This window comes from Dendrobates tinctorius, unplaced genomic scaffold (genome assembly GCF_039654945.1).
Source record: "Dendrobates tinctorius isolate UK_male_01 unplaced genomic scaffold, ASM3965494v1 ptg000073l, whole genome shotgun sequence".
Classification (NCBI taxonomy): domain Eukaryota; kingdom Metazoa; phylum Chordata; class Amphibia; order Anura; family Dendrobatidae; genus Dendrobates; species Dendrobates tinctorius.
The window spans coordinates 35247779-35272650 of record NW_027361741.1 but is presented as its reverse complement, the minus strand read 5'-3'; the positions used below and the strand labels follow the sequence as shown (position 1 = coordinate 35272650).

Below are 24872 nucleotides of genomic sequence, written 5' to 3'. Positions count from 1 at the left end.
AGGCTCGACCCCGCTGGCACTTCCGCTTCTAGGTACTTCCGGTGGTCTCCCGCCGTGCTTCGCGCGGCCGGTCACAGGAAGCGACAGGATGTCTAGCTGGGAGCGGGAGAACGCACGGGGCTCTGGGGATGGGCGCATCTATGTGGGGAACCTACCTGCCGATGTGCGGGAGAAGGAGCTGGAGGAGTTGTTCCACCGATACGGGCGGATCCGTACCGTCGAGCTGAAGAATCGCGGGGGCAGCGGCGCCGCACCGTTCGCCTTCATCAGTTTCCAGGATCCTCGGTGAGTGGCGCCCCCAGAGTGTGCGGCGTGTTTCCGTGGTGCAGGCGCTGACCGCGTGTTGCGGGAGGGGGCGGAGGCTTCCGGGTCCTAGGCCCGACTGCGGCTTTGTTAGGCCACGTGCCTGCGCTCGGTGTGTGGAAGCCTCAGCCAGGCGTGGGTGATGATCCACAAGTGGCGCCGTGCTTCTAGTATAGTGTCCCGGCTTATAAATACTGAGGTAAAAGACTGACTGTGGCACTCCGTGAGGGAGAGCGCCGCCTCATTGTTCTGTTCTTCTGCTCTCAGGGATGCGGAGGACGCCGTGTTTGGACGCAACGGATACGAGTTCGGGTCTTGCCGGTTACGCGTGGAGTTTCCCAGGTCAAACCGGGGATCAGGAGGGGGCGGATACGGAGGCCCCCGCGGGAGAAATGGGCCCCCATCCCGGCGATCTGAATACAGAGTCCTCGTCTCAGGTAATGCACTGGAGCTGCCCGCTAGGGGGCCTCACAAGGCCAGTGGTCATGTGCTGGTGGGAGCCACGGTGTGGTCACTAGGGCCTGATGAGGCGACCCCCGAGCTAATGGCGTAAGAACTGTACAAGTGTGTGTGAACGTGGCATGAGAAGGGGGTGCATTTGTGTAAACTGTGTATGTTACGAGGAAGGGCCTTTTTTTCATTTATTTTCTTGCAAGCGTGTCTCTTACCTGCGTAAATGCCTGATTTACTCGTGTGGCAAATATGGGGAAATTGGGCCAGTCATTTAGCTATTATACGTAAGGAACATATATACCTAAACGTATATGTAGTGTGTGTGTGTATATATATATATATATATATATATATATATATATAGTTTTTCAGCATCTAACACCATATATAAATGTATGTGTGTCTTAAGTCCCCAATTTGATTGGCACATAAGCCCCTCAGTCCTGCAGCTTTTGGCATAAATTCCAGCTCCCACCACGTTTGCGCCGTGCTCTGTAAAGTCTTGGCCTTGCTCTACAATTAAACTGAAGTTTTTTTTTTTTTTTAATTGGAAGAAAATTGGCTAACCTGGCGTAACCAAACCTATACTCCCCTGCCATCGGCTGTAACTCCAGTGCTTTGCCTAATCGCAGTGCTGGTCTAGCCACATGCAGTCAGTCACTGGCCCCAGGTCATTTGCTGCAGCCAGTTATGTATAGGCAAAGATGTAGTAATTGCAGCAACTGTAAACTGAGCTGTGACAGATTTGTCAGATAAGTATAGGCTTAATTTCTTAGTAAGTCGGTGGGCAGCATATAACATCTACGTATTCCTGTTCCCCAAGATAGCACAGTGTAATATTTGGCCACTAGGCACCGTGAAATAGCAGAATCAGTAAGGTCAGGTGCACACAATCGACGCATGTTCGCTGCGTCCAAAGTGCTGCCGTCTATTGAACACAGGTAAATCCACATGAGTTCACTGAACCGTGCTTATTTATCATATCCAATACAGTCTGTTGGTGAAGTAAGAGAATTTGACATGCTGCGGCCTGGAAAGAGATGCCGCATGTCCATCTCTGCAGGTGATCCACAGGCATCTGTGGACGCATAGTGGACATGGGATTTCTTGAAAGCCTATCTACTATGCTGCCACAGCTGGCTGCTGCGGGAATTGAGAGGAGCGCTCCACACCGAGGTGACTGTCATGCTGCCATGCATGCACCTATCCACATACATACATGCATCATACTCAAAACTGAGTCCTCTTTGCTAGTTCAGGCCTCCTATTAGCCAAAAACTGTTTGGTTTAGCATTTTCTGTGTCTTTCTTACAAGGGACACAACCCTTTCTCTGTAATATAATGCCTTTAAAAACAGTGTATTAAAGGAACACTTAACCTAGAAGTGGATGTTCAGATTAGACACAGTGGGTACGGAAAGTATTCAGACCCCTTAAAATATTTCACGCTTTGTTTCATTGCAGCCGTTTGGTAAATTCAAAAAAGCTCATTTTTTTCTCATTAATGTACACTCTGCACCCCATCTTAACTAAGAAAAAAACAAATGTAGAAATTTTTGTAGATTTAAAAAAAAAACAAAAAACTGAAATCACATGGTCATAAGTATTCAGACCCTTTGCTCAGACACTCATATTTAAGTCACATGCTGTCCATTTCCTCATTTCCTTCTGATCCTCCTTGAGATGGTTCTACTCCTTCACTGGAATCCAGCTGTGTTTATTTAAACTGATAGGACTTTGTAAAGGCACACACCTGTCTGTATAAGACCTCACAGCTCACAGTGCAGGTCAAAGGAACTGGCCAAAGAGCTCAGACAAAATTGTGGCAAGGCACAGATCTGGCCAAAAGACTTTCTTCAGTACTCAAGGTTCCTAAGAACACAGTGACCCATAATCCTTAAATGGAAGAAGTTTGGGACCACCAGAAGTCTTCCTAGACCTGGCAGTCCAGCCAAACTGAGCAATTGTGGGAGAAGAGCCTTGGTGAGAGAGGTAAAGAAGAACCCCAAGATCACTGTGGCTGCGCTCCAGAGATGCAGTAGGGAGATGGGAGAAAGTTGACTTTGTGGAACTATCACTGCAGCCCTCCACCAGTCAGACCTTTATGGCAGAGTGGCCAGATGGAAAACTCTCCTTACTGCCAGACATATGAAAGCCTGCAGGTATAGAGTTTGATAAAAAAAAAATACATGAAAGACTCCAAGACACTGATAAATAAGATTCCTTGGTCTGATGAGACGAAGATAGACCTTTTTGGTGATAATTCTAAGCTGATCATTACCTGCCCAATACAATCCCAACAGTACAGTAAAACATGGTGGTGGCAGCATCATGCTATGTGGGTGTTTTTCAGCTGCAAGGACAGGATGACTGGTTGCCATTGAAGGAAACATGAATGCGGCCAGAGTACAGAGAGATCCTGGATGGAAACCTTCCAGAGTGCTCTGGACCTCAGACTTGGCTGGAGGTTCACCTTCTAACAAGACAATGACCCTAAGCACGCAGCTAAAATAACAAAGGAGTGGCTTCAGAACAACTGTTGCCATTCTTGACTGCCCCAGCCAGAGCCCTGATCTAAACCCAATTGAGCATCTCTGGAGAGACCTGAAAATGGCTTTCCACCAATGTTCACCATCCAACCTGACGGAACTGGAGAGGATCTGCAAGGAAGAATGGCAGAGGATCCCCAAATCCAGGTGTGAAAAACGTGTTGCATTATTCCCAAGAAGACTCATGGCTGTACTAGCTCAAAAGGGTGCTTCTACTCAATACTGAGCAAAGGGTCTGAATACTTATGACCATGTGAGATTTCAGTTTTGTTTTTTTTTTTTAATAAATTTGCAAAAATGTCTAAATTTCTGATTTTGTTTCACTCAAGATGGGGTGCAGTGTGTACATTAATGAGAAAAAATGAACTTTTTTGAGTTTACCAAATAGCTGCAATGAAACAGAGTGAAAAATGAAGGTGTCTGAATACTTTCCATACATACTGTATATAGTTGTCTGCAGTCAGTCTAGTAGAAATCATGCAGAGAACAAATGGAGAATCTGCTGATGGGGTCCATTGCTTGCTGGTGGCCCACTGAAGATCTACCCTTTTAGCTAATTGTTGCAGACTCTGCACATCTTGGAGACTTCTGCTGCAGCCAGTTGTCTTACAGCCACACACAGGACAGGGAGGAGGTGAGGTGGACATGGCTGATCTTTGGTAACACTGAGAAGGTTTCATTATAATTATATATGAAGTATATGCTAAATGGAAAGAAAAGGGAGAATAAAGGAGGAATTGAACATATTTTTATATTTTGTTTAGTCTAATTTTCTTTGCTGTAGATATGCCAGTTCTCTGTACTGAGCTCTGTATAGCCCTGACCGCACCACTGACATCTTTTTGTGTACACTGTGTATAGGCAGAAAGTTACCAATCAGTGGCAGGGATGAGTTTATACAGAGCTTGTGAATATGGAGGACTACATGGCAGCAGGTTTTCTAGTTCTATAGTCATAATCTAGTGCTAAGTGATTTTATTAAAACTACACTAAGCAGCCCAATAAGTGACAAGCCACTGGAATCAGCGGATGCTGATTTCCCATTAGGTGGCAAAAATCTAATGACAGATTCCCTTTACCTGTTCAGCTGTCTAACTAAAAGAGCAATTACAGGGAGAAAATTAAGTTGCCGTATTTTGCGGACTATAAAACTCACTTTTTAGTGGTCGGAAACATGGACACCTAAGCTACTGCAATGCCCTACCTGAGGTAAGTGACATAGCGAATCTGACGAACTATAGTACATTTCTAATTGGAGGCACTTGCTAATATTATCACACTTACTACATATTGGGATAAGATCTCGAAGATGGGAATACCTTTTTAAGTAAATTATGCAAGCGAATATAAGAAACGTGGCATATTTTTTTCTGTTGAGGTGAATGACAGTTTTTAGAATCATAGAATCGTAGAGTTGGAAGGGACCTCCTGGGCCATCTGGTCCAACCCCCTGCTCAAAGCAGGATTCGCTAAATCATCCCAGTCAGATGTCTGTCCAGCCTCTGTTTGAAGACTTCCATTGAAGGAGAACTCGCCACTTCTCGTGGCAGCCTGTTCCACTCATTGATCACTCTAACTGTCAAAAAGTTTTTTCTAATCTGTGTCTCCTCCCATTCAGTTTCATCCCATTGCTTCTAGTCTTTCCTTGTGCAAATGAGAATAAAGTTGATCCTTCTACAATGTGACAGCCCTTTAGATATTTGTAGACAGCTATTAAGTCTCCTCTCAGTCTTCTCTTTTGCAAACTAAACATTCCCAAATCCTGCAACCTTTCCTCATAAGACAGGGTTTGCAGACCGGTCACCATTCTGGTCGCTCTTTTCTGAACTTGCTCCAGTTTGTTGATGTCTTTTTTAAAATGTGGTGCCCAAGACTGGACACAATATTCCAGATGAGGTCTGACCAAAGAGGAGTAGAGGGAAATAATGACTTCACATGATCTAGACTGTATGCTTCTCTTAATACATCCTAGAATTGCATTTGCCTTTTTTGCTGCTGCATCACACTGTTGACTCATATTCAGTCTGTGATCTATTAGTATACCCAAGTCTTTTTCACATGTGCTGTCACTTAGCCCTATTCCTCCCATTCTATATATGCTTTTTTTCATTTTTATTGCCCTGATGTAGTACTTTGCATTTCTCCCTGTTAAAAACCATTATGTTAGTTGCTGCCCACTTCTCCAGTTTATTTAAATCGTTTTGAATCCTCTCTCTCTCTTCTCTAGTATTAGCTATCCCTCCTAGCTTTGTGTCATCAGCAAATTTAATCAGTTTACCCTCAATTCTTTCATCTAAATCGTTGATAAAGATGTTGAACAATACAGGGCCCAGGACAGAGCCCTGTGGTACCCCACTTGAGACATTCTTCCAACTGGATGTGCAGCCATTTACAACCACGCTTTGGGTCCGATCACTAAGCCAGTTATGAATCCACCTAACAGTTGCCTTGTCCATTCCATACTTAGTCATTTTTTCAATAAGGATTGTATGAGAGACTTTGTCAAATGCTTTGCTGAAGTCAAGATATACTATATCTACAGCATTTCCTTGATCCACCCAATCAGTGATACCGTCATAGAAGGAAATTAAGTTAGTCTGACATGACTTATTAGTTCCAAACCCATGCTGACTCTGTTTGATCACTTCATTCTTATCCAGGTATTGACATACATGTTGTTTAATAATTTGTTCAAAGATCTTTCCTGGTATAGAAGTCAGACTCACCGGCCTATAGTTGCCTAGGTCCACCTTCTTCCCCTTTTTGAAGATAGGAACAACATTTGCTCTTCTCCAGTCTTCTGGCACTTCTCCTTTCCTCCAAGAATTTTCAAAGATTATGGAGAGGGGTTCAAAAATTTCTTCTGCTATCTCCTTCAGTATTCTGGGGTGTAATTCATCTGGACCTGGAGACTTGAATTCATTTAGGTTAGCTAAGTGTTTCCTCACTATCTTTCTGTTTATAGATATCCTGGATTCTTCTATTCCCTTAATAGGACAGTGAATAACAGTTGATGTTACATTTCCTTTCTGAGAGAAAACAGATGCAAAATAGGAATTTAAAAGTTCAGCCTTCTCAACATCCTGTCTTACCATTTCATAATTTTCATCCTGTAAAAATCCTATAGCATCTTTGACTTTTCTTTTACTTTTGACATATCCCCAAAATCCTTTATTATTGCTTTTGACATCTCTTGCAAGCCTCAATTCATTTTCAGCTTTAGATAATCTGATTTGTGCCCTGCAGGTTCTGCAGACAGCATTATATTCTTCTTTAGATATGCCTCCCTCTTTCCATTTTATAAACATTTTTTTCTTCCTTTTTAGCATGTGCTTAAGTTCTGTGTTCATCCATCCTGGTTTCCTTAAATGCTTCCTATTCTTCCCTCTTTTCGGAATTGATAACAACTGTGCTTTGAGAATTTCATTTTTCAAGATTTCCCATCCTTCCTGGACATTTTTGTCTTTAAGGATATCCAGCCATTGGATCCCTCCAATTCTCTTTCTGAATCCCTTAAAATCTGCCTTTCTGAAATCTAACCTTGACGTCTGAGTCTTCACAGGTCTTCCGCCTCTAGTTATCCAAAATTCTAAAATAGCATGGTCGCTACCTCCTAGGGTCCCAGCCACTTTTACCTCCTCAACCATTTCCTCCCTGTTTATAAGGATTAGATCCAAGGTAGCAGTTCCCCTTGTTTTCTCCCTTACCTTTTGGAAGATAAAGTTGTCAGCAAGAGAGGATAAGAATTTCCTTGACCTGTTAGTTTTGCCTGAGAGAGATTCCCAACAAATGTCTGGATAGTTGAAATCTCCCATGACAACTATGTCATATTTTTTGGAGAACTTGGCCATTTGATGCATAAAGAGTTCATCCATATCTTCAGCTTGCACAGGCGGCCTGTAGTAAATGCCTACAATGGTGTCCTTTCCATTGTTCTGTCCTTGTATTCTTACCCAAACAGTTTCCACAGAACTCCCAGTCTCTGAAGCTTCAATCCCTGTGCAGATATACGTGTTTCTAACATACAATGCGACACCCCCTCCTCGTTTATCAAGTCTGTTTCTTGCAAATAAGTTGTATCCTTCTATCCTTGTATTCCAATCATGTGTATTGTCCCACCAAGTTTCAGTGATTCCAATGACATCATATTTCTTTTCCTGTGTTAGTAGTTCCAATTCTCCTTGTTTGTTGCCCATGCTTTGTGCATTAGTATAGAAACATTTTAGTTTGTGATTGGTTTCTCTTTCTCCAATATTTTTATTAGATTCTTTCGTCTTTGTTCTTCCTTTCCACTTCTAATAGCAGAGTTCTCAATAGCATTTGTCAGGTGTATGGCTTTTTCTGGTCTTTTGCTTCCCTTCCCATGTTGTTCTAGTTTAAAGCTCTCCTTACAAGTGTAGCAAGGCGACTTCCAAATACATGCTTTCCAGTCTTCGTAAGGTGCACTCCATCTCTAGCAAGTAGTCCATCGTATAAGTAGTTCACTCCGTGATCCAGAAATCCAAATCGTTGCTGACGGCACCATCGATGTAGCCAGTTGTTCACCTGCAGAATCTTATTCCACCTCCTTGTTCCATGACCATCCACTGGGAGGATGGAAGAGAAGACCACCTGCGCTCCCAGTTCTTTCACTTTCTTGCCTAAGTCTTCAAAGTCTCCGCAGATGGTTTCCAGGTCGTTTCTTGCGGTGTCATTTGTCCCCACATGTAGTAGCAGGAATGGGTAGTCATCTGTATGTCTGAAGAGTCCTGATATTCTGATAAGTTTTAGCCACTTGTTGCTCTCCTCCTGCCTCCTGAGTTCACCATATACACTGAGAAATAGCATAAATCTACACAGGAAGAGTTTTACCCTTTAAATATCTGCTCTCAATGTAATTTTTACTAGCTATATAAGATGTCATATTCTTTCTGTATTGATTCCTGAATGTTTAATAAAAAATCTGATTCAAGAAATAGCATAAATCAGGCTTGTTCAAGACCAGATGAACTACCAGCACAAACTTGTGGAGCGAGAAGGAGTAAGGGACATACGAGTGCATAGAAGTATCATATTGGGCTTTCTAACCCGTTTCTACCTCACTCCAGAGCTCAGTGTTACTGATTTATTTGCTTAAGTGCCTAAAAACAAGCGGGTAGTTGCTGACAAAGGAACCTACCTGTTGTACCTCTGCCAGCTTAAAGCAGTCGCCAACCACTCGTGCCACCAATTCAGCTGCTCTCCTTGAAGACTGCTGTTGATGGGGTATGACTGCCGACATCATGCTGATTGACAGCCGGCTTCTTTCAGGCAGTTCCGCACCATCAATAGAGCGGAAGACAAGAAGCTGCTTTGTTGACGTGACGACAGCAGAAGCCACAGTATCGCTGGCAGTGGTGGTTTGTAACAGCTCTGTGCTAGCCAATAGTTGGTAACTACCTGTCTGTTAGTTCTTCGGCACATTGTTAAAGTCCTGAATAAGCTCTTTATAAGTGCTTTAAAGAGGTTGCCCCCTACTTTTTGATTGGTTATGAAAGTCTGAGAGCGACACCCGGCTCCCCTTCTGATCAGCTGTTATCGTTGGCTGCCGCCGGAACTTGGAAGTGCTTGCTTTCGGAGCTGGCCATCTTCTGATAGTGGCTGCCGAAGGGAACTACACATCCGCCTCCTATTGATTTGAATAGCAGGCGGATGTGTAGATGGCCAGCTCCACAAGTTAGTACTTCTGGCCGATAACAGCTGATCGGCGGAGGTGCCAGGAGTCAGACCCAGACCATCAATTAAAAAGTAATGACCAGAAATAGTGTTATACTCCTCCTCTTGTACACACAATCCAGTTCAGTCTGATAACTCACATGAATTGCTGCCACTTTAAGAAACAAGTGGTATTGTGAATCCCCCCCCCCCCCCCCCCTCTTTTTTTTTTTTTTGAAATCATGCAGTCTTCACTCTGGTAATTAAAATGACAGTTGCTCATTTGTAAATCCAGAGTACGCATGAAAATAAGCAACTTTTTAATATATCTTCTCAGAGACCTGTTTCTTTCTATGCCAGGATTGATCACTCATTATCAGAATTCTCCATACTGTGGTACAGTCTGTATTCGGTGGAGACCTTTTCCCATTACTGAGCTAGGTGGCAGCAGCTACGGATAAGATTCTGTGTAGATAGGATTTATCATTACAGCAGTGATTGTAGCTGTGTTGGGCAATCCTGGATGACTGAAAGCTGGCGACTTATAGGACAAATAGTTAACATTCTTCTGGGTACCACGTTTTTACTTCTGTGACTGGGCAACTTCATAACGCTATTAACCTGCAGATTAACCCTATATCTGCAGGTTCCCTTTAAACTGTGTCATTGAGCTACCGAGAACAATGACGGCCTATGCACACAGACTGATTGTGTTGGAGCTTGTCCACTACTTTATCCTTAGGAAAATGCCACCAGGGCTTAATAACCCTTTCAATTTTCCAAAACAAGTATAAGAATTGGTAAAGATCGGAGGCAGCACAAAGACTGTAATACAGGTCCATGCTCTGCAGGTGTATTTCATACTTTGCTAAGAGTCTGAAGCCAGCATGCAATACTACATTTTCCCTTCTGCTGCAGCTTCCAATGGTAAAACATGCTGATCATTGGGGGGTTGAGGCCTGACCTGTGGTAATGTGCAGATTGCCAAACTTAACCCCTTACCTACAATTGACGTAATATTCCGTCCATGTGACCATGGACCTAATTACCATGGACGGAATATTACGTCATCGCGATCAGCGGCGCCCACGTGGTGAGCGCCGCTGATCGCGGCCGAGTGTCAGCTAATTATCATAGCTGACACCCGGCACAATGTGTCAGGGGCGGTCACGGACCGCCCCCGACACGTTAACCCCTTGCACACCGCGATCAAACGCGATCGCGGTGTACCGGGGGTTAAAGGGAAGCATCGGCAGGGAGGGGGCTCCCTCCGTGCTTCCCTGAGCCCCCCACGGCAGCGCAATGTGCAGCGCTGCTGCGGGGGACTCCCTTCCTCCAGGCCCCCGAATCCAAGATGGCGACGGGGGCCTTCGGAAGCTGGCTTCCTCAGTGCCTGCAAAGCGCAGGCATGAGGAAGTCTGCAGCAATGCCTGTGACAGATCGCTGATCTGTCACAGTGATCTGTGATGTGACAGATCAGCGATCTGTCACAGGACAGTGATGTCCCACCTGGGACAAGGTAATAAAGTAAAAAAAAAAAAAAAAAAAGTGTTAAAAATAATTTAAAAAAAATCGCTAAATAAATTAGTTAAAAAAAAAAAATATTCCCCAATAAATCCATTTTTTGAAAATAAAAAAAAAACAAAACAATAAAAGTACACATATTTGGTATCGCCGCGTCCGTAATGACCCGCCCTATAAAACTGTCCCATTAGTTAACCCCTTTAGTGAACCCCTTAAAAAATAAAAATAAAAAACGAAGCAAAAAATAATGATTTATTATCATACCACCGAACAAAAAGTGCAATAACGCGCGATCAAAAAGTCGCATATAAATAACCATGGTACCGCTGAAAACGTCATCTTGTCCCGCAAAAAACGAGCCACCATACAGCATCATCCGCAAAAAAATAAAAAAGTTATAGCTCGCAGAATAAAGCGATACAAAAATAATTATTTTTTATATAAAATTGTTTTCATTGCAAAAAACCGACAAAACATAAAAAAACGACCTAAATGAGGTATCGCTGTAACCGTACTGACCCGAAGAATAAAAACGCGTTATCAATTTTACCGCACGCAGAACGGTGTAAACGCACCCCCCAAAAGAAATTCATGAAACGCTGGTTTTTGTTCATTCTGCATCCCAAAAATCGGAATAAAAAGCGATCAAAAAATGTCACGTGCCCGAAAATGGTACCAATAAAAACGTCAACTCGTCCCGCAAAAAATAAGACCTCACATGACTCGGTGGGTCAAAATATGGAAAAATTATAGCTCACAATATGTGGTGATGCAAAAACTATTTTTACAATAAAAAGCGTCTTTTAGCGTGCGACAGCCGCCAAACATAAAAACCACCATAAATCGTAAATCAAACCCCCCGTTATCACCCCCTTAGTTAGAGAAAAATAATAAAACTAAAAGAAAATGTATTTATTTCCATTTTCCCGCTAGGGTTAGGGTTAGGGTTAGGGCTAGGGTTAGGGCTAGGGTTAGGGCTAGGGTTAGGGCTAGGGTTAGGGCTAGGGTTAGGGCTAGGGTTAGGGTTAGGGATAGGGTTAGGGCTAGGGCTCAGATTAGGGTTAGGGGTGTGTTGAGGTTAGGGTTGGAGTTATAATTGGGGGTTTCCACTGTTTGGGCACATCAGGTGCTCTCCAAAGGCAACATGGCGTCTGATCTCAATTCCAGCCAATTCTGCGTTGAAAAAGTCAAATGGTGCTCCTTCCCTTCCAAGCTCTGCCATGTGCCCAAACAGTGTTTTACCCCCACATGTAGGGTATCAGCCTACTCAGGACAAATTACAAAACAACTTTTGGGGTCCAATTTCTCCTGTTACCCTTAGGAAAATAAAAAACTGGGGGCAAAAATATAATTTTGCGGAAAAAAATGTTTTTTTTATTTTCACGCCCAGGCGTTATAAACTTCTGTGAAGCACTTGGGGGTTCAAAGTGCTCTCCACACATCTAGATAAGCTCCGTGGGGGGTCTAGTTTCCAAAATGGGGTCACTTGTGGGGAGTTTCAATAGTTTAGGTACATCAGGGGCTCTCCAAACGCAACATGACACCCGCAGACCATTCCATCAAAGTCTGCATTCCAAAACGTCACTACTTCCCTTCCGAGCCCCGACGTGTGCCCATACAGTAGTTTTCTCCCACATATGAGGTATCAGCGTACTCAGGACAAATTGGACAACAACTTTTGGGGTCCAATTTCTCCTGTTACCCTTGGGAAAATAAAAAAATGGGGACTAAAAGATCATGTTTGTGGAAAAAATACGATTTTTTTATTTTCACGCCCGGACGTTATAAACTTCAGTGAAGCACTGGGGGGTTCAAAGTGCTCACCACACATCTAGATAAGTTCCTTGGGGGGTCTAGATTCCAAAATGGTGTCATTTGTGGGGGGTTTCCACTGGTTTGGTACATCAGGGGTTTTCCAATCGCGACATGGTGTCCGATCTCAATTCTAGCCAAAAACGTCAAATGGCGCTGCTTCCCTTCCGAGCTCTGCTATGCGCCCAAATAGTCATTTACACCCACATATGGGGTATCAGCGTACTCAGGACAAATTGCACAAAAACTTTTAGGGTCCTGTTACCCTTGGAAAAATAAAAATTGTGGGTGAAAAGATCATTTTTGTGGAAAAAATATGATTTTTTAATTGTACCGCTGTACGTTATAAACTTCTGTGAAGCCCTTGTGGGTTCAAAGTTCTCACCACATATCTAGATAAGTTCCTTGGGGGGTCTAGTTTCCAAAATGGGGTCACTTGGGGGGGTTTCCACTGTTTAGGTACATCAGGGGCTCGCCAAACGTGACATGGCGTCCGATCTGAATTCCAGCCAATTTTGCATTGAAAAAGTCAAACGGCGCTCCTTCCATTCTGAGCTCTGCCATGCGCCGAAACAGTGGTTCCCCCCCACATATCAGGTATCAGCGTAGTCAGGACAAATTGCACAATAACTTTTGCAGTCCAATTTCTCCTGTTACCCTTGGTAAAATAAAGAAAATTGAACCTGAAGTATTTTTTTTGTGAAAAAAAGTTAAATGTTCATTTTTTTTTAATATTCAAAAAATTCCTGTGACGCACCTAAAGGGTTAATAAACTTCTTGAATGTGGTTTTAAGCACCTTGAGGGGTGCAGTTTTTAGAATGGTGTCACTTTTGGGTATTTTCTATCATATAGACCCCTCAAAGTGGCTTCAAATGTGAAGTGGTCCCTAAAAATAAAATGGTGTTGCAAAAATGAGAAATCGCTGGTCAAATTTTAACCCTTAACTTCCTAGCAAAAAAAAAATTTGGTTGCAAAATTGTGCTGATGTAAAGTAAACATGTGGGAAATGTTATGTATTAAGTTTTTTGTGTGCCGTATCGCTGTGATTTAAGGGCATAAAAATTCAAAGTTGGAAAATTGCGAAATTTTCGCCAAATTTCCGTTTTTTTCACAAATAAACGCAAGTTATTTGAATGCAATTTTACCACTAACATGAAGTACAATATGTCACGAGAAAACAATGTCAGAATCACCAGGATCCATGAAAGCGTTCCAGAGTTATGACCTCATAAAGGTACAGTGGTCAGAATTGTAAAAATTGGCCCGGTAGGTAACGTGCAAACCACCCTTGGTAGTGAAGGGGTTAAAGGGGTTTGTGGTCACTTTTTTTTTTTTTTTCTGTAAATCCATGCAATTGGGTCGCATTAACTTTTGCACCATTTGCCTCCAAAATCTTCTGTATTACACTGTCTATTTCTGACTGCTGAATGAGGTAGCTGGGATGGCTACATTATTTATTTTACTCACTTGTATAGCGCCATTAATTCCACATTATTTGTCGACGACGTAGTCACTGTCCCCATTGGGGCTCACAAGCTAGAATTCCTATCTGTATGTTTTTGGAGTGTGGGATGAAACCAGAGGAAGCCCATGCAAACTCTTTGGTGGGACTTGAATCCAGGACCCCAGTGCTAACCACTGAGCCACCATGCTTTATTTTTGTGTTGGGGACATGATCTTGTAGCACTTATAAGTATGACTGACAGGTTCTCCTCCTGCTCTTGTTACTGCAGCTTTCCTTAGACTGCACAGCTCTTCTGTCCATACAATGGCTGCTGGTGGAAGAGCGCGTGACCAAACCTGTCCACCAGTCTTGTCCAATTAAAAGCCTCGCATGAAAACTGGTTTTCTGTTGGAGGAGACTGATGGACAGGACTGGTCACATATTCCTCCACCAGCCGCCATTGTAAGGACACGAGAGCTGTGCAGTCTGAGGAAACTGCAGTAACAAGAACGGGAGAACCTGTCATACCTGCATAATGGTAAGTACCACAAAATCATGTCCCCAACACATCTGATAAAATATAAAGAGAATGTAGACAGCCCATTAACTCATTCTGCAGCCAGCAATACTGTGTAAGTGCGCAGTCACAGCCATATGAATTGGGCTGAGATCAGAACACAGTCCATGGACTGGCTGGTGGCTCTCCCGCCCCGAGCATGACGGCTTCATGTATTTCTATGCTACTGTCATGCTTGGGTTGGCTAGACTGTGTTTTGATCTCAGTCCAATTTGTAGAGCTGTCTGAATTTGTCCTTATACAGAGGCTATAGAGGGCGAACTGTGCAGCATTTTTTAATGAAAACTGCAAACATGACTTTTTTTAGCCCCAATTGCTTGCATTTAAATGTATGCAATGTATTGTACCGTTTTATGGGCGTTTATTTTCACTTAATGGGTAATTATACTTTCAAGTAGCTTTTTAATCATAAGCTGTCATGTGTGTACACAATAAATAACCTCTTTTCTCGCCATTATGACTTAAGTCCTGCATTTTTAACCAGTTTGCCCCTCTACAGGCTTTACCTCTAATTTGCACTGGTCTTTCAGTTGGTGGGAGGTTACCATCTGCTGTGATGTATACTAATCATACAGGATTCCTGCTGTTTAATTGGGAAACTCGCAGACAGAAGTAGCAGTCATGGAGAAAATTACACTGCAGTGTAGCTGTGAGTCCAGCAAAGGGATGAGCTTGTATGCATGCTAGAAAGTTGCACCTGCAGTGTTTGTGCTTGTTTGGTTCTTACCTTTCTATAGGCTTTAGTATACTTTTAACCTGACACATTACTGTGCTGCCTGTCCTTCTTGCAAGACTAGATCGACTTAAGCTATTTATTTCCCTTCAAAAGAAAGTATAATGGCTCCTACTGTTAAAATTACAGTGCCCATTTGAATCTATGTATATTTGGCTTGGATGGCTGTCTACGATACACCAGCTCTTGTTCTGCCAAGTTCTCCTTATCTCAGGAAGAACAAGGGGATTGGCCCCCAATAATGTCTGCAGAACCCAGTCGCTATGAACCCCGATTTCAGAATAAGCTCCTCTCCTGACTTCACTCATTGTAGTACACAAAGGCTGTAGAAGCCACATTTGTAATAAAACTCTATTAAATGTATGCATTTGGTAAAAAATATCCCAAACGTGTCCATAGCCCTTATACATGATTTGCTGTCAGCTGCATGTATGCTGTCAGGCTAGGAGAGCCAACAGCAAGTCCTAGCATTTCAATGCGATCCTCGTGCATGTAAGATGGCCGCCTGGTTGCACCCTAACTATCCCTGATGCCGGCGAAGGTGGTGGGAAAGATTATGGGTGTGGGTAGGGGTGAATATTTACTTTTGTTTTACATACGCTTGACTAGCCGGCACGCGACTCTGAATTGTCCTGGAGTTTACAGCAAGAAAGTGAGGCATGATGCCGCAATAAACGTTACATATGGCTTGGGCAGCCCTTTCAGGATATTTGAGGATACTATTAGAATGCTATGAAAATAATCATCTAACAGACTCCCTTCAATGACCATAAAACAATACCATATGGAACAATTTGAAATGTACCCCAGGCGAGTTACCATTTGTAAAATTATGACTCAGGGGATCGATGATGGACACTCCCACATAACATATTAACACAAAAAAATGGAGTAAAAGTCCAAAATATTTTAGAAACGTAAGAAATTTATTATACATGAAAATAGTACTGACAATTATAAACAACATCTACAATGAAGGAATCGGGTAATATCAGCTGCTAATTGTCCTGTCCATATAATATCAAGTAAAAAAGAGCCAAGTGCTTCTTGTAATGATGGGCCATAAAACCGGGACACAAGTGTAGGGAAAAACCCAGGTGCGCATCCTGAGAAACTATCCCGTGCTAAAGTGCTTACCCATCGTATGCTCCAAGACAAGTGCAGCGGGTAAGCACTTTAGCATGGGATAACGGGGTTGTTTCTCAGGATGCGCACCTGGGTTTTTCCCTACACTTGTGTCCCGGTTTTATGGCCCATCATTACAAGAAGCACTTGGCTCTTTTTTACTTGATATTATATGGACAGGACAATTAGCAGCGGATATTACCCGATTCCTTCATTGTAGATGTTTATAATTGTCAGTACTATTTTCATGTATAATAAATTTCTTACGTTTCTAAAATATTTTGGACTTTTACTCCTTTTTTTGTGTTAATAATCCCTTCAATGACCAGTGAGACTACATGCTTAGTTGCACTGACTTTCTGAAGGATATCTACTAATGCCTAAAACACCACTCCAGCGTTTTCTCAGCAATGGCGTGGTGCTACTAATGTAAGGTCCCCCTGATCTCATACACTCCCTCCGACATCTTCACCTTTTGGCTCCAATCCTGCGGCGCCATCTTGTGACTGCAGCTTCTGACTGGCGAGAAGTCAGAAATTGTCACAAGCTTTCAATGCAAGTCTGAGAGCCAGAATGAGGCCAGAACAAGGCTCTCATAGTCTAGCATTGAGGAGTAATCTCCGGATCGCTCCATGGAACACTGGAGTGACCCTGCAGGCCACAAACTGCCAGAGGTCTACAGGAGCGATGAAAAGATGAAGGCAGTTGAGGGGAGTTCTAAAAGTAGGGTCAGGGACCTTAGATTAGAAGCACCACTCCAAGGGTAAAATAACATTTGTGGTGATTTAAAGCTACATCGTAAAGGGAAGAAATCATCAAAATTTAACTTGTTTAAATGAGGGTTTTACCTTTTTCTCCATATCACAATCTGTATAAAAAATAACAATTATCAATTTTCGCACTGGCCACTGGGACTGATAACTCATGTTTCAGGAGACAAGACATATACATTGGCACAATGTGCACATCCAGACCCTAGCTTTTGTATTAAAGCACCTAATGAGCCTGTGCAAGGGTCGTTATGAAGGCAGGGGAGCAGGGTCAGCTGTGACATGGCCTATTGTGATTAATGGAGCCTGTGTTATCACTGGTGTGTAAGTGTCGCTTTACATTGTAATCCTTCTTGCAAAGAGGCTGCTGAAAATTCCAAAAGAACAGGGAGTATGAATCTAAAACAAGCCTCAGCAGCCAGTTTGTTTTTTTAAATAAAGATCATGATATGAGAAAAATGCCTTTTTATATTACATGTAATCCAAAAACCTGATTTAATCACCAAGTCCTTTTCTAATTATGGCTTTCCTTTAAGTTGCAAGGTTGAAGATCTTTAGATTAAGGTGGCTTTGCTGATTGGCACAGCCACCTAAACTAGCAGGCATGCTTGTCCTGCCATCTTGCATAAGTCACCTGGAATTTGCATGTATCTTCTTGCAGACTCCTGCTATAAAGCTTTCTGTTGCCAAGTGTTCACTTCTGATTAGTGGCTTTGTTGGTAGGAGGGTTCCCCAGGGTTCTTCTTTATTTTGCTCACCGCACATGGTGGTAATGTGTTAAAGGAAGCAGATGTACTGTCTGTGTGGTGTTTGTCTTTGGAGTAAATCTTAGCCCCTAGAGCTTAAACTAGAGGTTCCCCAAACACCAGGCATTACAGTAGAGGAGAGAGCCATGTAAACATTTGAATGAAATGTAAATTTCAGAATAAATTCAGCAATATTAGAACAGATCAGGACAAGATGTCCATTGACTCCCATATAAGTCTTTAAATGTGTTATAACAGCTTGACTATCAGGTTTTCCTTTGTTTTTGTACATATTCTGAATGCGCCTTTTTTAAAGTTTGGAAGTCAAATAACTACCGTACTCAACCGCTGAGCCTCTTCTGAATGAAGCTATGGTTGAGTATACGCAACTTTGCTCAATTCATTCTCTATGGGACTGCCACAGATGGCAGAGCACAGTGCCTGGGCCCCCAGCGATCAACAAGCTATCCCTTATTCTATGGATAGAGAATTTCCAAATATGGTCTGTTTGGTAGCATCCCTCTGCTGCTTGTGCTCACTGGCAGTGTCATTGGCATGGTCCTAAATTACCTCTACTACTCCTACAAGTATACACAGTACAGCAATTATTTGGAAGGCAAAACCACTCCCTTAGAAGCCCAAATGTGTTTTTTTTTTTTTTTTTGTTTTGTTTTTTTTCTGTTTAAACTAAATCTGTCAGTTTTCACAGTTCAAACTGCACTCTTGATAGGTAGACCGTGGTCACATCAGTAGTCTGGATGCTGGCCTGGAGCCCTGTGATTGACCTCTTACCTGCTGCCATCCCCAGTGCCTCGTCTGATTATTTATTATGCCAGCAACTATGAAGTCATGCTGACTCTACAAATCAGAAGAGATGCCATGGATTCTTGAGTTCTTGACTAGAGACCAGACCAGTACTTTTTTTAAGTGCAAATTATTATTGTAGCATACAAGTGATCATGAGTGAATATTGTTATGTAGACGCAGCCATCTTTTTATCCTTCCTGTTTGGCATCTACCTATATTCCCATTGTAACAACCCCTGTTCTTTCCACACCCATAAAAACAATATAATTCTCTTGTTTCAGGGCTTCCCCCATCAGGGAGTTGGCAGGATCTGAAAGATCATATGAGAGAAGCTGGAGATGTCTGCTATGCTGATGTACACAAGGATGGAATGGGGATTGTGGAGTTTATTCGCAAGGAAGACATGGAATATGCTTTGAGGAAGCTGGATGACACAAAGTTTCGTTCTCATGAAGTAAGGTGGCTTATATGTATTTCCTTATATTGTAAACCATTGTACAGAGAGGAATCTTATGATTTTTTTTTTTCCATTCTAGGGTGAAACTTCTTACATCCGGGTCTGTGCTGAGAGGAATGCCAGCTATTCCCGATCCAGATCCCGCTCTAGGGGCCGTGATTCTCCCTATCAAAGTCGTCGTTCCCCCCGTTATGCCTCCCCCTTCCGACAGTACTGAGCTGCCACGCAGGGACACTTTCTATGCGTTTAAGTCTGAAGACCATCTGCTCTTACATTCCACAACTGATGGATTTCATCAACTGTCTTTTATACCATTATTTTCTGCCCGTATTACGTTTTGTTTTTATTTGATTTTTTAGGAGTCGTGTGCTCTGTACATCAGACGTTTATGGTTTCTTTCAATTTCTGTCATCGTTTAAGGAGGCAACACAGTATTTTGCCTGATCTGATGTTTGAGTAAGTGTGCAGTGAATGATAGGTATACGGGATATAGCAAGGTGGAATGCTGTGGCGCTGAGACAAACATAAGGGAATGTTGATGTTTGTCTTCTATATAGATCTACTCCCACAAATTTGTTAGAACGATATTATTTGAAATAACTTTTAATCCCCGATCAAGTTTGTATGTGTTTCCTTTTATTATGAAAGTGTTTCAGTTGGATAAAATAAACATCTGTAGCTGTCCTAATAAAACAGTGAGGTTTCCTAGTGCGGCATTCTTTGTTTTCACACAAGTCACGGATCATCTTTGGTGGAAGAGAGGTATACATGGTCCTGGGGTGGCAAAGGAATGTTTCCTGTTGGCATAGAAGAATATATCAGCTTCCACTGCACAATTACATCTCTACATTTACATAGTATATTATATATGAATACCGGGAGGTGCTACAAAATAATCTTCAACAACAGTCTTTGCATTTTCTAGTAGTAGGTCTGTACAGTTCCCAGCTGTGACTGCGTCATTTCTCATGTAAAGTATCCTACAAAAGAAGCAGGATTTTTAGTTAACTCATTTGGTAGGTTGGAGGACCCTACTTTATACTATACCTGTCCTCTAACACTGATGACAGTGGTTCAACACCTTCTGTGTTCACATGGTGCAGCTGATTGGCAAAATGAATTGCTCTCTCCAAGCGCTCTACTCCCTCTTGGTTGCGAAAGTCAACTAATGCCAGTCGTTCTAGGTGATCTATTACAGCTGTAGACACATGACAGTCCTAAAAAAAATAAGTATTTTTTCACACTAATAAGGTTTCCTGAAATGACTTGCATTAGCATGCTGGATAGACTTAATACAGAACAAGAGTATATTATATAGATAGAAAAGGGAAATGAGAAACTGGGTCTGAGCAGAAAAAGTAAATTAATGTGCATGCACATTAATTTACTTTTTCTGCTCAGACCCAGTTTCTCACTTGTTTCATTGTGCATTCTGTGCATATAAGGGTGTGACCGCCCTGTTTCTGAGTTGGAAAATCCATCCTGTCTGGCCTATACTATTATTGGTGGTTCAGTCCCTCTGTCCTTGTTCACATTTACGTCACTTGACAAGTGGAAAGGTTTTAAATACAAGAGTTAGGACTGTCCCACAAGGGTTGCCGTGGCGGGATGGCTTCTACATTATTTTGATCAAAATTATGTTAACTAAATACCCTTATTACTATTATTACTACCTTCATGCAATTTTTGCAATATACTTTTTTATTCCAGGATATTTGTTTTGTGTTTTGCTTTTGGTTTTCTCTATAGATAGAAAAGGGTAAGATAGTATTTGTACTTATGCTGCCATAAGTGAGCAAGATGGCAGATGTTCATTAAAATAGATCCAATTAAAGGGAACCTGCAGTGATCACAAACCTGTGGATATAGGGGTAATGTGCTAAGTGTATAGTGAGCGGCGACTAACTGGTAGCGAGCAGCCGCAGGGTGAGTAAAATTTCATTTTCTCCCTGTACTCACTGCTCCACTAAGGCAAACTCCGGTCTGTCTAATGCTTAGTACTCTAACTGGTTCCCTTTAAAATGCTATACCATCTAATACTAACTTTAACCCCTTCCCACTGCAGTTTTTTTTTTTTAAGCAACTTTTTCCCAGCAATACAAGGACTTGTATTTTGCAGCAAGCAAGAGTTGAGGTTTTGAATCCGATTTAATCAAATACTATGCAGGGAAAAATAGCACTAATCTATAGAAAAAAAAAAAAGCAATGATGCAATTGCAGACATTGTGTTCATTGTATTGTAAAAGTAACTTAAAATCATGATTTTCAGTTCCATGTGATCATGCTGCTACCAAGCTGCATCTACTTAAAAATCTGAAATTGATATTTAAGGTGTTAGAAAAAGACAACTATTTTACTCGTCTGGTAATTGAGCTGTAGGAGGTTTTTTTTTTTTACAGCGCAAGCTGTCATTTTCATCACACCAAAATTGCTCAATGGTGTCTGTAGGGACTAATTAAATCCAATTTTATTTCTATAGCGCCAACATATTCCACAGCACTTTCCAGTAGCCAGAGGCCCAAAAAATCTAATTGTAGCCAATCCAAAATAACACTTAACTGCTTATTTAAAATGAGTCAAGAGTGCAAATTATACATAAAGGTGCACATTAAACTTACTGGTCCTGCCTGGTTAAATGTATCATAAGCAAATTGCTGCACTAGTGGAGTCCTTATTTGGCAACAAATAAGTGTACAGCTCAAATAGCCTCAAGTTGTATAAGTAGTGACAAGCAAAAGGACTGCCGACATTATCTAACCATCAGGGATTGTAACACAACCTGAAGCTATTTAAGCTGTACACCTATGTAGCTACAAATAGCTAGATCCATATGTAGTTTAAATTTGTCATAGATTGGTAGAGTTGGAAGGGACCTCCTAGGTCATCTGGTCCAACCCCCTGCTCCATGCGGGATTTGCTAAATCATCTCAGACAGATGTCTGTCCAGCCTCTGTTTGAAGACTTCCATTGAAGGAGAGCTCACCACCGCTCATGGCAGCCTGTTCCACTCATTGATCACCCTGTCAAAAAGTTTTTTTCTAAAATCTAATCTGTCTCGTCCCAGTCAGTTTCATCCCATTGCTTCTAGTCTTTCCTTGTGCAAATGAAGGGCATACAGGTAATAGAAATGTTAAGCTAGTCTTACCTGTATGCCTCATTGGTCTTGATACTGAGAAATGTTATATTTGTTAATGATTTCTTACAGGCTCTGGGGCGCATGGTGCCTGGAAGAAATCCCTGCCTCCTGTCTTCATTGTAATACTTAGTGCTCATAGAAGGGAGGATGAGGTATCTATTCTTGAGGAATTCCAGGGCCATAACCGATGCTAATGGGAGGGGGCAAGTATTACAATGAAGACTGGAGGCAGGGATTTCATCAAGGCCACCGCAGCTTGGAAGAAATCAATAACAAAGAATAACATTTCTTATCAAAACCATTACTATGTGGCAGACAGGTAGGACTAGTGTAACATTTCTATTACCTATATGCCCATATCAATAGGTTATACACATCCCAGGGGGTGACAGATTCCCTTTAAAAGGACTGTCTGCACAGGATGACTTATGAAATCCCGCTGGTCAATGCTTCATGCCATGGCCAATCATTTAAAGGGACATTCACTGTTTAATCACGTTCAGACATGCAGTGCTTGACGGCAGGGCCAATCATCTATATACATTTTCACTCCATATCCGTCCTACGGCCCTATGAAGCCAGAAGCATGTGGGAAGGTGTATATAAATGACTGGCCTCGCTGTGAAGCACCGAGCAGAAGTACTTTGTTTCAACAGTCATCCTGAGTTGAGAAGAGTTCCTTTACCAGCATCATTAGACGTGACAAGTTCCCTTAAAATGTTGCCATCAGAAATTGATGTTTGAAGGGGTTAACAGTAGCGATTGGAGCCCAGCTCCTATGTCGGTTGTTACAGGCTCCGCTCATGAGCCCACTTCATACTCCCACACCTGACATGCGCCGTGTGTGTGTGTGGTGGAGATCAGGAAAGCATAACTAACATTTCTAACTTTTGGTGGTAATTTTACGGTTAACTTGAGTTGAACGATCACACAGAGGAAGAAGTGACAACTAATCTGAACGCAATACATTTTATTGGTTAAAAAAAATGCAACTTTCACATCTGTTTGGCACAAACATTTGTAACATTTATATTTTGGCTATTTAAAAAAACCGCTAAGCACAATATATTATATTTACGCATTTTTTCCCCCTTGCACTTCAGAATGCGTCTGACACTAGAGCAGTGTGCTGCAAAATTCCACACGGCGGAAAAGGTATACCAGCCTAATGGAGGCAAAAACCACACTTACTGCCTCTCTCGGGGGAATGGGGCCGTCTGATAAGGTTGGCGAGCAAGAGAAGTTTCCACTGGTACAAGAACCTCGCCTCAGTTTTTATTAATTTTCACATTCTACAGATCAGCTGGTTTTCGTTTTACAAAGCAGCACCATTGAAGTAACTTCCAGAACAAGTTAGTGTAAGCTAGCTAAGGCGAAGTTCAGACGTCCGGACCACCGTACATGAACGGGCTGTGGGTCTCCTGACGGGATCATGGGTATGTGAGGCTGCTGAGTGTGGGTCAGAAGAACGGCGGTCATGACACATAAGACGTCTGAAGTCCTGTCAGTAACAAATTGTGATCTCTGTGATAAAGGGTTAACCACATCTGTGCCTTTCCTGGCCAAGACGGGAATAACTGCTTCTATGTCCTGACCACCAGAGTCGGCAATACAAACATTGTAGAGCACTGCTGGCGTAACACATAGAAATGATCGGGCGTTATACAAACATTGCCACAAAGCATGCAGTTGGCATATCTGCTCAGGAGAGGCAATCACATCGCTCGCTGCGCTACCCTGTTTCCACAATTACTATTCATTTCTATGGGAGACAGCTTCGTGCAGCCAGGACCTAAAAGCAGTTATTCCCATCTTGTCCATGAAAAGATGAGATGGGGAAAAAAAAAAGAGAAAAACCTTAAAAGGGGTCTCCAAGAATGTAATAAAATGGCCAGAGTCATGTAATTCAACTAGTAGCCCATCTTAGTCACAATTCCAGGGCAAGCTGGACGTATTGAAGAGAAGACATAAATCTTCTCAGCTGACTGGGCACAAAGGAGTTTTTCACCCAGCCGAAGACATGTATTTCTCCTGTCACAGCGCTGACTGGTATGTGCTTAGATTCAGCTCCTCTGACAGTTGAGACACGGGTCTCGGGAGCTGTGTTTTGACTCCAGCCCATTCTGACGAGTGACTAGGACATGCTGTCATTTTATGTGACGAGGATCATTTTATTACTCTTTGGGGATTGTCAATTTCTGGACAACACAATATTAATGGCCCAGATTGCTAGATAAAGGGGAGAAACAATATTTGCCTCCCAGACAAGTGCCAATGCTCCCAGCTGGTCTAATACAAGCAATATAAGCATTTTTCCAGGAGCAGAATCTGACGAAGTTTACATAAGATACCGATTGGTGGAAGCAGTAAGTCTAGATTATTTGTCATGTTATTCAGCACACTGAGGTGATTACTGGGCAATCTGTATTATCCGTCCATGCCCCGGTTATGATGGAGGCTGGGCTCATAAGGAAGCCATTACCTGCTTGCTTGTGTCGGCTTCAATGCTCCAAGTCGGATTCTGCGGTACCTGAAAGGCAAAGTTCACATGGTGACCGGACTGCTGCTCCCTGCCGGCGGCACACTGCTTACCCGACAAGCCTTTACCTTAGTGTGCAGGGACAGCAACCGCTTCAGCGCCGTCGGCCGCCAGCAGCGAGCAGCTGCCATTTGCAGCCACATGCTTGTTTTTTTTTTGTGACGTCAGAGCCCATGCGCCACCATTACACCAACGTGACCTTGATGAGCGCGGCGGCCATGTTT

General features: G+C 42.5%; 2 protein-coding genes across 2 annotated transcripts; one reads left to right on the top strand and one right to left on the bottom strand.

The window, feature by feature from the left end:
- On the top strand, positions 1 to 19681 carry SRSF9 (serine and arginine rich splicing factor 9). Its single transcript, XM_073582748.1, has 4 exons — positions 1 to 285; positions 571 to 740; positions 18798 to 18970; positions 19053 to 19681. Exons 1-4 carry the CDS (start codon positions 89 to 91, stop codon positions 19188 to 19190), a joined length of 678 nt encoding a protein of 225 aa, XP_073438849.1. The 5' UTR covers positions 1 to 88; the 3' UTR covers positions 19191 to 19681.
- On the bottom strand, positions 19588 to 24871 carry GATC (glutamyl-tRNA amidotransferase subunit C). Its single transcript, XM_073582749.1, has 5 exons — positions 24717 to 24871; positions 24592 to 24639; positions 20021 to 20190; positions 19850 to 19953; positions 19588 to 19770 (listed from the first exon to the last, which is right to left on the bottom strand). The coding sequence occupies exons 1-5, from the start codon at positions 24789 to 24791 to the stop codon at positions 19709 to 19711; spliced, it is 459 nt and encodes a 152-aa protein (XP_073438850.1). The 5' UTR covers positions 24792 to 24871; the 3' UTR covers positions 19588 to 19708.
- Position 24872: the final 1 nt, after the last annotated feature.

What these genes read in the sequence shown, in the direction of transcription:
- SRSF9 (XM_073582748.1), top strand. Translation starts at nt 89, where the DNA reads ATGTCTAGCTGGGAGCGGGAGAACGCACGGGGCTCTGGGGATGGGCGC. An exon ending in ATCAGTTTCCAGGATCCTCG is followed by an intron (nt 286 to 570) that starts GTGAGTGGCGCC and finishes TTCTGCTCTCAG; the next exon opens with GGATGCGGAGGACGCCGTGT. An exon ending in ATACAGAGTCCTCGTCTCAG is followed by an intron (nt 741 to 18,797) that starts GTAATGCACTGG and finishes CTCTTGTTTCAG; the next exon opens with GGCTTCCCCCATCAGGGAGT.
- GATC (XM_073582749.1), bottom strand. Translation starts at nt 24,791, where the DNA reads ATGTGGCTGCAAATGGCAGCTGCTCGCTGCTGGCGGCCGACGGCGCTG. An exon ending in TGCTGTCCCTGCACACTAAG is followed by an intron (nt 24,640 to 24,716) that starts GTAAAGGCTTGT and finishes TTTGCCTTTCAG; the next exon opens with GTACCGCAGAATCCGACTTG. An exon ending in AAGCCGACACAAGCAAGCAG is followed by an intron (nt 20,191 to 24,591) that starts GTAATGGCTTCC and finishes TATTTTTTTTAG; the next exon opens with GACTGTCATGTGTCTACAGC.